This window comes from Lolium perenne, chromosome 3 (assembly GCF_019359855.2).
Source record: "Lolium perenne isolate Kyuss_39 chromosome 3, Kyuss_2.0, whole genome shotgun sequence".
Taxonomy (NCBI): Eukaryota; Viridiplantae; Streptophyta; class Magnoliopsida; order Poales; family Poaceae; genus Lolium; species Lolium perenne.
The window spans coordinates 99,440,616-99,455,509 of record NC_067246.2 but is presented as its reverse complement, the minus strand read 5'-3'; the positions used below and the strand labels follow the sequence as shown (position 1 = coordinate 99,455,509).

Genomic DNA, 14,894 nt, shown 5'->3' with positions numbered 1-14,894 from the left:
ATGCTGGCCGCGCCGGCACATGGGGTGCAGCCTTGGGGTGCCCCACTGGTCAGCCCAAGGCACTCACAGGTTGCAAATTTAAAAATAGGACCAGTGGTATAATTTTTGTAATTTTTTGAAAACTTTGAAAAATGCACATTTTTGGGTGTTAAAATAACAGTTTCGGGACAGAAAAAAGATTTCCAAAGTTTTAATCAACTAAAGTATCTTGCAAAACAAGTAGTATTACAGAAAGTAAAACAAGTGTGGAGAAAGAAACAATTGTTGTTTAGCTCTTCCATGCATTTAAAATGTACTTGTTAACAAGGTTGATCAAGTCTTGCCACCAAATAAATTTTACATGACATAAGAAGAAATAAACCTCAAATCAATCATGTTACCTTATATTGTATTGATATGGACCCAATCATAATATTTTGATATCCTTCTTTAGGCTCATATATAGGACAATCAATAACTCCCACTTTGATAGTTCTCAAATTAGAAATTGTATTAACTCCATATACTTTATCAATCTTCTTGGGAAAATAAACAGTATGCTCCTTGTCATCAACATTGAAAGTAACTTTTCCTTTATTGCAATCAATAACAGCCCCTGCAGTGTTAAGAAAAGGTCTTCCAAGAATAATAGACATATTATCATCTTCAGGCATTTCCAACACAACAAAATCAGTTAATATTAAGCAATTATTAGCAACTTGAACAGGAACATCCTCACATATACCAACAGGAACAGCAGTAGATTTATCAGCCATTTGCAAAGATATATCATTTGGTATCAACTTATCTAAATAAATTCTCTTGTAAAGAGAAAAAGGCATAACACTAACTCCTGCTCCCAAATCACATAGAGCAGTTATAACATAATTATTCTTGATGGAACAAGGGATAGTTGGTATACCTGGGTCTCCCAGCTTCTTTGGAACCTTGCCATTGAAAGAGTAATTAGCAAGCATAGTGGAAATCTCCTCATTAGGAATTTTCCTTTTGTTAGAGACAATATCTTTCATATACTTTGCATAAGGAGGCAATTTAATAGCATCAGTCAAAGGGATTTGCAAGAACAAAGGTTTCATCCAATCACAAAATTTATTATAGTGTTCTTCCTCCTTTGATTTAAATTTCTTAACAGGAAAAGGCATTTGCTTTTGAACCCAAGGTTCTCTTTCATTACCATGTTTCTTAGCATGAAATCTTCTTTAGTGTACTTTTTATTTTTAGCATGCTTTTCAGGTTCATCTTCAACCTCTTCTTTATCAGAAGCATCATTCTTATCATTATCTTTATCATGTTCATTACCACTTTTAGTTTCAGCATTAGAAATAGAAATACTATTAGGATCATTAACAGGTTCAGAAGATTCTGCAACAGTTTTATGTTTCTTCTTCTTTTTCTTAGAAGGAGCACTGGTTTCTTTAGTTTTTTGAGAATTTTGTTCAACTCTTTTGGGATTCCCCTCAGGATATAGAGGATCCTGAGTAGAAACACCACCTCTAGTTGTTACTTCATAAGCATGTTTTTCTTTAGAAGTATTTTTTAACAAGTCATTTTGCACTTTAGTGAGTTGATCAATTTGAGTTTGAACCATATGAAAAATGTTTAACAAGCATCTTAACATCATTGGAGGTTCTCTCCACAATATCATGCAATTTACTAATAGCTTGAGAATTTTCCATCAAATGATTCTCTACTCTCATATTAAAGTTATCTTGCTTAACAACATAATTATCAAATTCATCTAAACATTGATCAGGAGGTTTTGAGTAAGGAATATCTCCTTTATCAAAGCGTTGAAGAGAATGTACCTCAATTGTGGATGAAGTGGGAGTTATCTTACATAAATCTTCTATGGGAGGTAAATTCTTCACATCTTCAGATTTAATACCTTTCTCTTTAAGAGACTTCTTGGCTTCTCTCATATCTTCATCAATTAATTTAATCATACCCCTCTTCTTCAATATTGGTGTTGGGATTGGTTCAGGTGTAGTCCAATCATCATGATTTTGGCTTATTCTAGCAATTAATTCTTCAGCTTCGTGTGGAGTTCTTTTCCTGAAAACACAACAAGCACAACTATCCAGGTATGCCCTAGACTCAATGGTTAGTCCACTATAAAATATATCAAGTAAGTCATGCTTTTCCAAATCATGTCCAGGCCGAGCTCTAAGAAGAGAGCAAAACCTTGCCCAAGCTTCAGGCAATTTCTCTCCATCTTCCTGGTCAAAACTATCAATTTTCTGCAAAGCAATATGTTGAGCACTAGCAGGAAAATATTTTCGAAAGAAAACATCAAGCAAGCCATTTGGACTATCAATAGAATCAGGAGGCAAACTATTATACCAAGTTTTAGCATCATCCTTTAATGAGAAAGGAAAAAAATTAGCAACAAAATAAGTACGCTTGTTGATATCATCAGAAAACAAGCTACTCAAAGTAGAAATCTCATTCATGTGCTCTACAACACTTTCCTTTTCAGTACCACAAAAAGGCATTTTCTCAACAATAGATATATGAGATAAATCAAGAGAAAAATCATAATCCTTAACCTTAATGTTTATAGGAGATGTGGCAAATTTAGGATCAGGAGACAGTTTATATCTAACAGCAAGTTGCGCAAGAAGCTTTTTAATGTTACTTGCACCAGTAGTAGCATTACATTTATCAATAAAATCATCGTCAAGTTCCACATAATCTTCATCAAGATCATCACTAGAGTATTCAACAGACTCGGGTGAATTAACAGGTGTAACAGTACTTGCATTAGGAATTTCAGTATTTTCAATTTGTCTAGACCTAGCAATTGTAGCATCTAGAAAAGGACCTAATGAACCATTATCATCAAGAACAGTAGAAGCATCATCAAGATTATAAGAGGAATTTTCAGATTCAGCAGAAGTACCAACATGTGAAACTTGTGGTGGTGAAACAAGTTGACTTATCACAGATGGTGAATCAAGAGCAGCAGAGGTACTCAGAGTTGTACCTTTTCTTGTAGTGGATGGTAATATGGCGACTTTAGTATCGCGAGGTTTACCCATGATGGAGGATTTGCAGCGAATAATATCAATTCAGGTGAACTTGCAAATAGAGCTATGCTCTCCGGCAACGGCGCCAGAAAATAGTCTTGATGACCCACAAGTATAGGGGATCGCAACAGTCTTCGAGGGAAGTAAACCCAATTTATTGATTCGACACAAGGGGAGCCAAAGAATATTTGTAAGCCTTAACAGCGGAGTTGTCGATTCAGCTGCACCTGGAAATAGACTTGCTCGCAATAGTTTATCAGTAACAACGGTTTTATAGCAGTAGCAGTAGTGAAATATAAGCAGCAGTGTAATAAAGACAGCAGTAGTGATTATAGTAAACAACAGGATTAAAATACTGTAGGCATAGGGATGGATGAACGGGCGCTGCATGGATAAGATAACTCATGTAATAATCAAGACAAGGTATTTGCAGATAATAATAAAGCAGTATCCAAGTACTAAATAACCATAGGTATGTTTTTCGTATATAGTCGTACGTGCTCGCAATGAGAAACTTGCACAACATCTTTTGTCCTACCAGCCGGTGGCAGCCGGGCCTCTAGGGAAACTACTGGTAATTAAGGTACTCCTTTTAATAGAGTACCGAAGCAACGCATTAACATTCTGTGAACACATGTGATCCTCATATCACAGCCTTCCCCTTCGGTTGTCCCATTTCTGTCACTTTGGGGTCTCGGGTTCCGGACAGCAATATGTGTATACAACTTGCAGGTAAGATCATAAAACAATGAATATCATCATGAATCAATAACATGTTCAGATCTAAAATCATGGCACTCGGGCCCTAGTGACAAGCATTAAGCATAACAAGTTGCAACAATATCATAAAAGTACCAACAACGGATACTAGGCACCATGCCCTAACAATCTTATGGCTATTACATGAACAATCTCATCCAATCCCTACCATCCCCTTCAGCCTACAGCGGGAGAATTACTCACACATGGATGGGGGAAGCATGGATGGTTGATGGAGAGGCGTCGGTGGCGATGATGGCGATGATCTCCTCCAATTCCCCGTCCCGGCAGGGTGCTAGAACGGAGTTTCTGATCCCGAATTAGAGTTTTCGATGGCGGCGGAGTTCTGGATGTCTTCTGGCAAATTGGTCGAACCCCCGTGCGTTTTTAGGTCAAGGGCTTTAAGTAGTCCAGAGGGGAGCGTCGGGGGCTGGTCGAGGCGGCGTCCCCATATGGTGGCGCGGCCCAGGGGCCCACCGTGCCGCCATGTGGTGTGCGCACCTCGTGGCCCCCCCTCCGTCTCGTCTTCTAGCTCCGTAGGTCTTCTGTGAAAATAGGCCCATTGCAATTATTTTCGGGGATTTTCCTGAAAGTTGATTTTCTGCACAAAAATAAGACACCAGGACAATTCTGCTGAAAACAGCGTTAGTCCGTGTTAGTTGTATCCAAAATACATAAATTAGAGGCAAATCAATAGCAAAAATGTTCGAAAAAGTAGATACGTTTTGGACGTATCAGCAACCCTTGCAATGAAAAGGACATGGATATCTTCTATGCCGCCACCAGTATTACTTTTCGAAATGGGGAGAAGACCCCCTTTTTGAAGGTGCCTTAACTTGACGGGGCCAAGACTAATGAGATTGTTCCTCTCATCTTCAAAATTTCCACGAGGGAAAATTGGAATGTCAAGAAGGCTATGCATAACAACGGTTGGATCTCTAAAATTAACATGGATGCGGAATTCACCTAGAGCATATTCGTCAATACATCTCCTTTTGGGTCATGCTTCCGGGCATTGCGCTCATAAAGAGGTTGTGGATGAGATCACATGGAACCTAACCGAAAATGGCCAATATTCTTTAAAGTCCTCTTACAGGGCTAAATTATTTGGAGCTACCTTGTCCCCTACATCCTCTTTGGTTTGGAGGATATGGCACCACCCAAGATCAAGTTTTTTGCTTGGCTTGTGCTCCAAAATAGGCTTTAGACTAAAGATCGGTTGGGCAAGAGAGGTTGCTCTAATTATGGAAATTCCCACTTTGCAAACAGGGGATAGAATCGGTTGATCATCTTCTTGTCAATTGTCGGCATATCATACGGCTTTGGGGTCTCATCATGGACTGGCTTGGCCTTCACTCTCTTGGTCTTCTAGCTTGGCCTTCTGATTGTATCCACTCTTGGCGAGGCACGATCACAAAGCGCGAGGATTTGTCCTCGGTCACTCTCCTTGTGTTTTGGGTGATTTGAACCGAAAGGAACGCTCGGGTGTTCAACAACAATCACACACGGCCTGCAGTGATTTTCTAGAAAATTAAGCAAGAGTCCAAGCTTTAGATGTTAGCGGGTGCCAAGCGTATGAGCAATTTGATCCCCACGAGAGTAGTGTTTGTGTACCCGGGTCTTTTCTGATACTTATAATTTTTTTTCTTAATTAATGGAATAACGCAAAACTTTTGCCCTTTTCTAAAAATAATTTTTATATTTGGCATGCACATACTTATCCACGTGCATGATCTATGTCATATTTGTTTAATATTATTTAGTATACTTTTTTATTTTTACTGTTCACGTGGGATCAGTAGTTTTCTGAAAATTTCTCTTATTGGTGGGATGAGCAGTCGAAAATATTAACCTCGCCGTAGCCACCAACCAATACAGTGATCTTTTATGCTCAGAACAAAATGGACGATCACATTCATGGTGATATTTTTGCCGTATCCCGCGTCAAGAGCCCCCCGCGTCGCCCTCCTCTGGCGGCTCAGGGGAAACCCTAGCGCCCCTCGCCGCCGGCCTCCCTGCCCCTCCTCCCTGCCGCCGCTGCCGCCGGCTCTTGCCGCGGTGGCGGCGGCCCCGTTCCCAAAGGGTGGCGGGGATCCTCCAGTCGCAGCGTGCGGCGGAGCTCGGACGCCGGGCGGCGGCCCCGGGCAGATGGTGGTGGGGCGTTCGTCGAGGCGGCCGTTTGGACGGCGCAGCGCGGCGCAGAGGCGGCCTCGGCGGCTGGGCGCGGAGGGCTGCAGCGGCGCGGTCGTGGCGCAGCTGGCGAGGCCGGCGGGTAGACCGGGCCATCCGGGCCCGATCTGGGCCGCGAGGGGCGGCGAGGCGGGTCAAGGTGGTGGTGGCGGCTGCTCGCCGGCTTCTCCGGCGTGGTGGAGACGGCGGAGGTCGTGCTCAGGGCGAGGCTGCGGGGAGGTTTCTGTGCTGGAGCTCGCCGGCGTTCGTGGGCCAGGGCGGTGGCCCTGGCCAGTGGCGGCCCTCCCAGGGGCGTGTTGGAGTGTTGCGGGAGGTTGGGGTGGCCGTGAGGGGCACGGTGGTGCTTCTGCCGGCGCCCGGAGGTCGGCCGGCGGTGCAGTCCTGGGCTGGGTGTGGCGGTCGTGGTGGTGATGGTGGTTGAGGGAAGGGAGGTGGTCTGGCCAGAAGCATGAAGCAGGATGGCATGATAAGCTCTGGGCTAATGCCTTCTCCTCGGTGGCTGGCCGGCCGGCAGCTGGCCGGGGCCGGCGATGGTGACGGCTTCGGGCGCCGCTTCCTTCTTGAAGGCATCGCCGAGGTGATGTTTTGTCATCCTATCTGGAAAAGCTCCGGGGTAATCCCTCGATCCACCGTGATCGGTCGATGGCGGCGCTCTTGTGTCGTCTTCCCTCTTGAGGGCATCGATTTGGAGCTGCTTTGGTCGGAGGGACCCGTGGAAGATGGTTGGTGTTGGCGTCGTGGGCTGCGTGGCAACGATGACAATGGTGAGCGGATCGGAGTTGCGGCATGTCCTTCGTCACCCCTGCCGTGATGGTGAAGTCGGAGCTGCGAGGCGACTTGTGGCAACGATGCCACTTGATTGGTGCTTGCGTCGGTGCAAGGCGTGCAACTTTCTCCTATGAAGGTCACGGTTGAAGTCGGAGCTGCCTCCTCCTCGACGTGCTTGGGGGTCGACTGTTTGGCATAGGCTCACATTGGCTCCAGTGTCGTTCGCGGCGAGGGTCTCGGTGGCGGTCGTCTAAGGTGAAGTCGGAATCGCTGGCTCGTGGACAAGTGACGACGATGACGCTCGATGACATCCTCATCGATGGCTTTTCTTCTCGATGGCGTGTGTGCTCCGTGTGGGTAGCCAGGTTGGCCGGGGTGTCCAGTGTGTGTTGTTGGTTTTCGCCCAATTTTCTCCTAAAAATTGGGCACTTTCTTCTTAATTAATGGATGAGGCAAAACTTTTGCGTCCGTTTCAAAAAAAAACAGGCGCATCATTCTTGAATAATGTTCTCCTTGGGGCCCCACAGTGCACTCACAACTAGCCCTTCACTAAGATGTTACAAAAGCTCTCCGTGAATGAAGCATCCAAGTTCTTTGAACAGACGTGCACTCAGACGTTGAGTTCAGTCTTGGCCTCGTGGGATCACCCAAATGTCTCCCAATTGTTTGGTCACCTCACCTCCAAAGCCAAAAATTGAAGGCACTGACCTAGGGCTCAACAGCGACTATTCAGGATAAAGAGTAGGAGCATGGCATATTAGGGCTGGCTGTCTTGCCCTTGTCTCAAGTAGTGGCATGTCCATGTGATGTGAATTTTGGATCCAGAAAGGACTTACCAGAACAGGAAAAAGGGGCAAAAACTGACCGATGTATTTGTAAGTGTTCAGTTTTGGTTTTGATTTTTGTACTGTGTGCAGTTGGATGGGTCATATATAGATGTGGAACGGGATTTTGTAAGATTATTATCGTGTTGTAAATTCGGTGAGCTTGGAGTATGCAAGTAGGATGCTTCAGACCAACTGCTAAAGGGCCTTGAGAGTGCAAAAAAAAGATGAGCAAAACTCCAAAGTGCCGGCAGCTGTCAATACGTGGAAAAAGATGGCCTATGTCCTCACTTTCCTTCAGGAAAGTTGCCAACTCATGCAGTATGCACCCGTACTCCACCTTAGCCTGGCAGATGTTTCTTGCCAATCCGTGCATATGGATATATGGTTATACTGTATGCAATGTTTCTGCTGTAATTTTCTTTTTGAGAAAAAAATGTTTCTGTTGCAATTTCTCTCGCTTACTATATAGTCCATAAACTGTAGGATCCTAACATGTTAGTGCCAGAGCGGAAATGACTAATATAAATATCCACTTCATTACAAGCTTACTTTTATACAACACTTTTGTCTTTCCCTGGTATATCGAAAAGGGTTACACGTATCCTGAACTTCACACATTACCCGCCTAAACTAGATGGTGAACCATGTATATCGACTTGCATCACTTCTTCAGAGTTCTACACTGTGTTGCTATACTTTTTCGAAGGGTACAAAGCGGCTATCAGGAATTTACAAGGACCATAACTACACCCATGTACAAGAGAGAAGCACGTCCGTCGACTCTATCCGTGCTCAGATCACTTCAGACACATGTTCTTACAAGACAGATTACAGACTAGTTTACAGTTAGTGGAATGCCCACATAACAAACGCCATTTACCCTTTTCTGAATCTAAGGGCATGGTTCTCCTTAAATGGTGAGGCAGCTGATGCTAATCCAGTTTGCGCATAATTGCGCGCATCTGGGCTCACCTTAGCCCCCTCCGTAACTGCCATGTCATATGTCGTTAGATGATAGAATTGCTGTGGTGAAAAAGAATGGTAAGCTTGCCGGCTCCAGTGATCATGTGCCAGGGAAAGGTCCACCTGAACTGGAAAGCATTATGAATGCACAGACGACAGAGAGTGAGAATACGGAAACCCATGTAGTCTCTGTGTACATCTCCATGGCATCTGTGAAGGAGAAGCGTGCTCGGCTTTCAGCCCAGTTGCGAATTCTATCAGCCTCGGCTGCATATACTGCTCTCCCCTGCAATAGGTAAATGATTGGTCACAATCTGCATGACATAGATCAGCCCAATAGCAAATATGAAGTGAGTACACAAAAAGCAGGTTGTTGCGTCTATCATTCACTCCGAATGCACATGCATGTACTTTACTTATTCTCACAATCACCCAACGCACATGTATACATTTTGTAGCACAAGTTTCAACCCTCTTTTGCATAGAATGATTGGAACATTGCCCAGTACTGACTTGTATATGATAACAAGCGTGCATGGAAATGCAATCCAATTTCAGCAGAATTAATTAGCATACAGTACAAAGTACAGCAATGTGACTAAAGCACATGGAACTAGCGACAGTGAAGCCTTCGTAGAGAGATTGACAAAACTGAACACGAAACTAGCAATAAGGGTGATGGACTTAGCTGGTTATTATGAACCTGGAAATCACACCATCAAGGACCGTTTTATGTCTCTATTGCAGAAACCTGACATAATGTACATTGGTTTAAAGCTTCTTTATGATCTGGCCTACCTGCTTGATGTAGTCTCGGAAGCTGGAATAAACAACTCCTATTTATCGCACAGACATAATTTGGATAATCAAGTGATGGCACTCAGTTTCATTATATTCACTAATGAGTAGTCCCCAGTATTTAGCAATAACTATCTTTGCAAATATGGCCTTTTCTGGAATAAAGCTAAGTAAGTAGTTCCTCCATTTCAAAAAATTGTCATCATGCGCATCAGATCTGTTTCCATATTTGATAGGGCTATATGTATGGTGCACTATTGATATTATATTTGGCACCTCTCTCGTTTGTGCGATTACACACATAATGCAAAATGGAGGGGTATAATAGAGAGAAGCAGCTACCTCTTCGTCAAACCATCGGCCTCGGCGAACCCATGCAGTAACCAGGGCAAGCAAGATTCTTGGTGGTGTTAAGTAGTTTACTGCTTTTCCACTTCCTTTGACAACTCGCATTCTAGGAACCAATGTTCTTGCTACTGTTTCTGGAAGCTCGCATATTATATTGAACACCTGTTTATTTTGGAGAGATGAACCACTGCAAAGAATAGACTGTAGGTTAACAATAGTATTTCATACACTCAGGCATGCGACACAATGGAAGGCCGATGAGACTATACTGAAGATTAGGTGGTGGTCATCATTTACAAAAGAAGAAGCACACTTAATTTTATCTATACAGCAGACCTTGTATGAACTCTTCATTGCTTTACTAATTTGTGAGACTAACAGCTCTAATATATCGCACAATTTGATTGTATTTGTACAAAAATTAACAAGTGGCTTATTATATACTTCAGACTGTGGCACGTTAGTGGCATTACTAATGTTCAGAATGAACTTTAACAAAAGCACCTGTTAATCACCACCTTTTATCAGCTTTGAAATGTGGAGATTTTTACCGGATAATACTATAGCATAACTGTTGTTAATTTATTAGACAGAAATATGCGGTTTGGACACCATGAAGATTTCTCCCAATACCCAATAAGGTTTGTTGTAATTAAACTATTATACATGTGTTCCTCAACTCCGCGCCCGCACCAGGGCGCCCCCAGCCGCCCTCTCCCCTCTCCCCCCGCCTCCCTCTCCCCTCCGCCGCTGCCGAGGACGACGCCTGGGCAAAGCCCGGCGGCATGGTGGCGGCGGCTTCTCCTCAAGCGATGGGAGGTCCATGGCGGCGGCGGCTTGATCTGGATCCTGCCGGCGGTGGGGGCAGACGAACGGCGGCGGGTTCTCCTCCGTCTGATTGCGGTCGTTCGGTGGGTCGGCAGGAGGCGGTCGGCCTCTTGCTCTTCTCGGCCGGCGGTGGCGATTTGTGGAGGAGGATTTGGCTTTGGCTCTACACCACGAGGATGCCCGGGGTGACAATCCGGGGCTTGGCGGTGGTGGTCTCTTCCTTCGCCGGAAGTGGTCGGCCGGATTGGGGCTGGTTGTGGCGATCTCCTGATCTCACATCTAGTCCTAGGAGAGAGTTGGAGATGCCCGGCTACCGGTGAAAACCGTGCTCCGATCCTGGTCGTGGTGGGCGATGGCGACGTCACGCGCCGTATCCTTCTTGAAGGCATTGCCGTCGCAGTCTGTGTCTTCTCACTCGTGCTGCTCTGGGGGAAACCCTAGATCCGGGTCTCCCGGATCGGATGATGACGACGCTTCCTGCGTCGTTCTCTTGAGGCATCATTTTTGGAGCAGCTGCTGGATGGAGGTGGGTCTTGGTGGAGTGGTATTCATCTACCACGTTGATGTCGATGATTCTCGGCGGTGTGGAGCTGCAGGGTATCGAAGACGGGCGCGGACTGCTGGATGCGTGCAGGATGGTGGAGCTATCTGGCGTCATGGTGACATCGACGGCAGGCCTGTCAGGGTCAATGCGGTGATCCCTCTTGAAGATGGGTGCGAGGAAGACGGTGGTAGCGATTTCTGTGGCGTGTGTACTGGCGTGCGCTCAGGGTCTGCTTGACTGGTTGTGCTTCTCACCCGCCAATGGACGGCTTGGGAAGGCATTCAGTTTTAGATAAAGTGTGTTGGTGTATTGTCAGGGTAATGGCCCTGTTCATGGTCAACCCCTTCATCGCTCTTGTAGGCATAGTGAGTTGTCGCTGGAAAGGTGGCTTCGAGTTGATCTTTGTATCTCTCTTGTAAGGCTTTGCGAATAATTTTAATAAAGAAAAGTTGTGTGCATCCTTTGGATGCAGAGGCTGGGGCGATGCTCCCATTTCGGAAAAAAAAACCGTGTTCCTCAGAATGAGCTTTAACAACCCAATGAAGTCAAGTAACTTAGAAGTTACCTTAGAAGGAGATCTGTAAGGACCATTCCGGGAGAGGCAGTGTGAACTCCAACTTTTGATCTTCTGCTTTCCTTCATAAGTGATGCTTGGAACTGCCTTAGTCCACACTTGGTTGAACCATAACTATAAAATTACAAACCGGCATAAGATTTGGTTTAATTACAAAGAAACAGCATCAAAAAAATGTATCATCATGTTCTAGCGACCAAGAAAAGAAGGACACATTGTCTCTACAACGTACATGTCAGAAAAATAGCGGATAATTAAAAGGGCTGAGGCACTTACACAGCTGTCAATGGCGTGCTTGATCCTCCAGATCCTGCACCATCCATGTTGAATACATGACCTCCATTTTCTTGGTATTGCATGACATCCATAGCTTCTCTGGTGCAGAGCAAAGAACCAACTAGGTTTGTTGAGACAATCTGCAAATAAAGCCAGAAAACAGTAAGGAATACTGAAATCAGATCGGATGATCAAGCATGATCAACCTAGTAATATGACTCCTGTTGTTAAAAGGGGGAAATATGAGCAGGTAGACGATATTAACTAACAAACCTGGGTAATATCTTCATCTGAAAAATTTACGAGTGGCCTAAAACCTTTGTTTGTGCCAGCATTATTTATCTGTAGATAAATAAAGAAAGGACACATATTTAGAGCAGTAGACAATGTAACAATACAGAATAAAATAACATTGTATAAGCAGGCAAAGTTATCAGCATGTGATTCCTGGGTAAAATACAGAAATATCCGACATATGTACAGAATTACCTACCCAAATATCAATTGAACCCAGCTCTTCAACAGCAAAGTTTACCAGCTTTTTCACATCTTCCGGTTTGCAAACATCACAAGATGTGCCAACAACCTTAGCCTGTAATAAAGTTTCTCTTTGTTTCTTTTTGGCAACTGACAAGCCCTCCTTTATGTTCTCTTCCAGCTCATCAATGGTCTGAACAACTGATTCAGGGCTGCCAAATAAACCCAAAGATAGTTAAGAAAACTAAGACAGAGCAATGAACTAAACTTTGAGCATTATGTTGATGAGTCACTACTACCTGCGGGAAGCAACTACTACACGGTCTCCAGAAAGAAGAAACTCCCGAGCAAGTGCTTTCCCTAGCCCTCTTGTGCTGTCAAAATCGAACTACGGGTGTCAATGTTGATTGTAAACGTGGATAAAAAGAGACCAGCTCCCAATGGATGCAACCAGTGAGGTGTCAGATCCATGAAACAACATCCATCAATTATATTATTTCAACATGTTTATAAGGCACATCATAATCTTTAATTCTTTATATGCCAAAGAAGACATACTTCAAGAATGTTATAGTCAACTTATGCTATACATAGAAAGAGAATAATGGAGTGAAATATTATTTCTTATCATCTTATCTAGGATACAATTCATTAGCTTACATTATTTATTTTGCTCTATATTCAGAGCATGCACACTACCTCCTGGCGAAAGATTCACATGGCATGTTAGAAGAGAATGTAAAATAAGCTACCTTCCCGTTATGACAACATTGCGGGGTCCAGCTTTGCAGTGTTCCTCTAAGACACTGTTTGCACCTAACATTGTGCCGATAATTACACCACCAAGCCAGCTATACCAAATTAGCGCATTTGTTTGGCTGTCTCCACCTAAATACAAAGGTAGGTACATTAGTAACTGAAACCCCATGAGGGATTTATATGAAACAAAGAAAAAGGAAGAAAAAAGGAATGCAGTAGATTGTACATGAGTAGATGACTGACCTGATAACTGAAATCCAACTGCAAGTACAACACCACTGCTTGTCATAGTGATAACGTATCTGCCTACCTGAGTAGCAACCTGAGAGGAGAAGAAAATCAGTTAGACAGAAGGCTCGAGCAGAGCCCGGCTTTAAATTAATAAAGCCCCACGGCCACAAGGTTCACAACGATAGCAAAACAAAACAACACAGCCCGCAGCTCGAAGGTTCAGAAGAAAATCAGTTAATACAAATCATCTATGTTTAAGTAGAGTAAATATGTGTGATCTGTTTCAGAAAATAAGAATATAAAATCCTTGCTGTTGACCATGCAAAGAGGCAACATGGCCCATTTTAAGCCTAGACCACATGACTGGAAAACATCACTGGGCACACCTTCCACACTGCAATTCTAGGTTCATAATGTGCAGTTTTAGGGGACTAATATTTAGCAAGAATTCAGGCAACCGAGAATTTAGCAAAACCGAATTCTATTATAGCAAGCCGTGTATTCAGAACACGCTGATCAGCGCCGAAAACATCAATTGTGCCGATTTAGGGCTGAAACAGATGAGCTATCGCTTTCAGCATATGAGGGAGCAATTCTTGCACGCATGCGGCTCAAATTGACAAGCAGCGAAGAACCGATCAATTGACATAATTAACCATATAATTTAGAGCAGGCGCATATGGCAAGGGCCGGGGTCGATAGTTGGCGAACGGAGCTTACAGAGAAGAAGATCTCCTCGGCCTTCTCGACCGCGCGCTCGTACTGCCCGCCATACACCTCCGCCGCCGCCGACCGGGACCCCGCGAGCCCCTGCAACGCCGCCTTCAGCTTGTACAGCGGCCCCTTCCTGCGCTTCGGCGGTGGGGAGGACGGCTTCTCATCGTCGCCGCCAGTCTCCTGCTTGAACGCCCGGCAGCGCAGGAGGGAAGGGCGGTAGCACTTCTGGGAGACGATCTCCGGAGAGCGGCGGAGGCGGCCGTGGACGGAGAGGTGGACGACCGCGGCGGCCATGGCGTGCTTCCCCCGCAGGAGATAAGGAATTTGCGCTCTTCCGTTCTCCCGTCTCGGTTCTTGCTTCTGCTACTACTGGGGTGTGTGTGCGCGCTACTTTTTTGTGTGGGGATGGTTTCCTTCCTTAATTTATGGAGGGGCGTGTGCCCAGCACTTTACCAGTGAAAAAATAATATCCTGGATTTTGACAAGAGAAAAATGTATTCGATTCATGGATACAGGTTCGGGTTTGTTGGAAATTATGCTTAGGTCCAACTGGCTCTCTCTTGTCTTGGAAATGTTTTTATCCTTTTCAGAAAAGACTGAATTTATGTTGCTTGTGAACAAATACTGTGCTACTTTTGGAGAGAGAGAGAAATGTGGTAAACTCATGGACATAAATCTCGAATTTGTTTGAAAGTGCTTAGAAGTCGTTTGGAAGCCAGGCTTTCATTTCGTTTGAAATGAATACATTTACATTGTAATTCCAGAAATGGATACTTGTTTGGTTGCCACAGGAATTGCAAATGACAACA

The 14,894-nt window shown here is 44.4% G+C and overlaps 1 protein-coding gene across 1 annotated transcript; it reads right to left on the bottom strand.

Annotated features, from left to right (window-relative positions):
- Positions 1 to 8,069: 8,069 nt before the first annotated feature.
- Positions 8,070 to 14,494, bottom strand: LOC127341978 (probable chlorophyll(ide) b reductase NYC1, chloroplastic). Its single transcript, XM_051367921.2, has 10 exons — positions 14,089 to 14,494; positions 13,381 to 13,459; positions 13,131 to 13,266; positions 12,678 to 12,752; positions 12,395 to 12,590; positions 12,175 to 12,243; positions 11,902 to 12,041; positions 11,617 to 11,739; positions 9,674 to 9,866; positions 8,070 to 8,819 (listed from the first exon to the last, which is right to left on the bottom strand). The coding sequence occupies exons 1-10, from the start codon at positions 14,377 to 14,379 to the stop codon at positions 8,634 to 8,636; spliced, it is 1,488 nt and encodes a 495-aa protein (XP_051223881.1). The 5' UTR covers positions 14,380 to 14,494; the 3' UTR covers positions 8,070 to 8,633.
- Between the last annotated feature and the right edge of the window lie 400 nt (positions 14,495 to 14,894).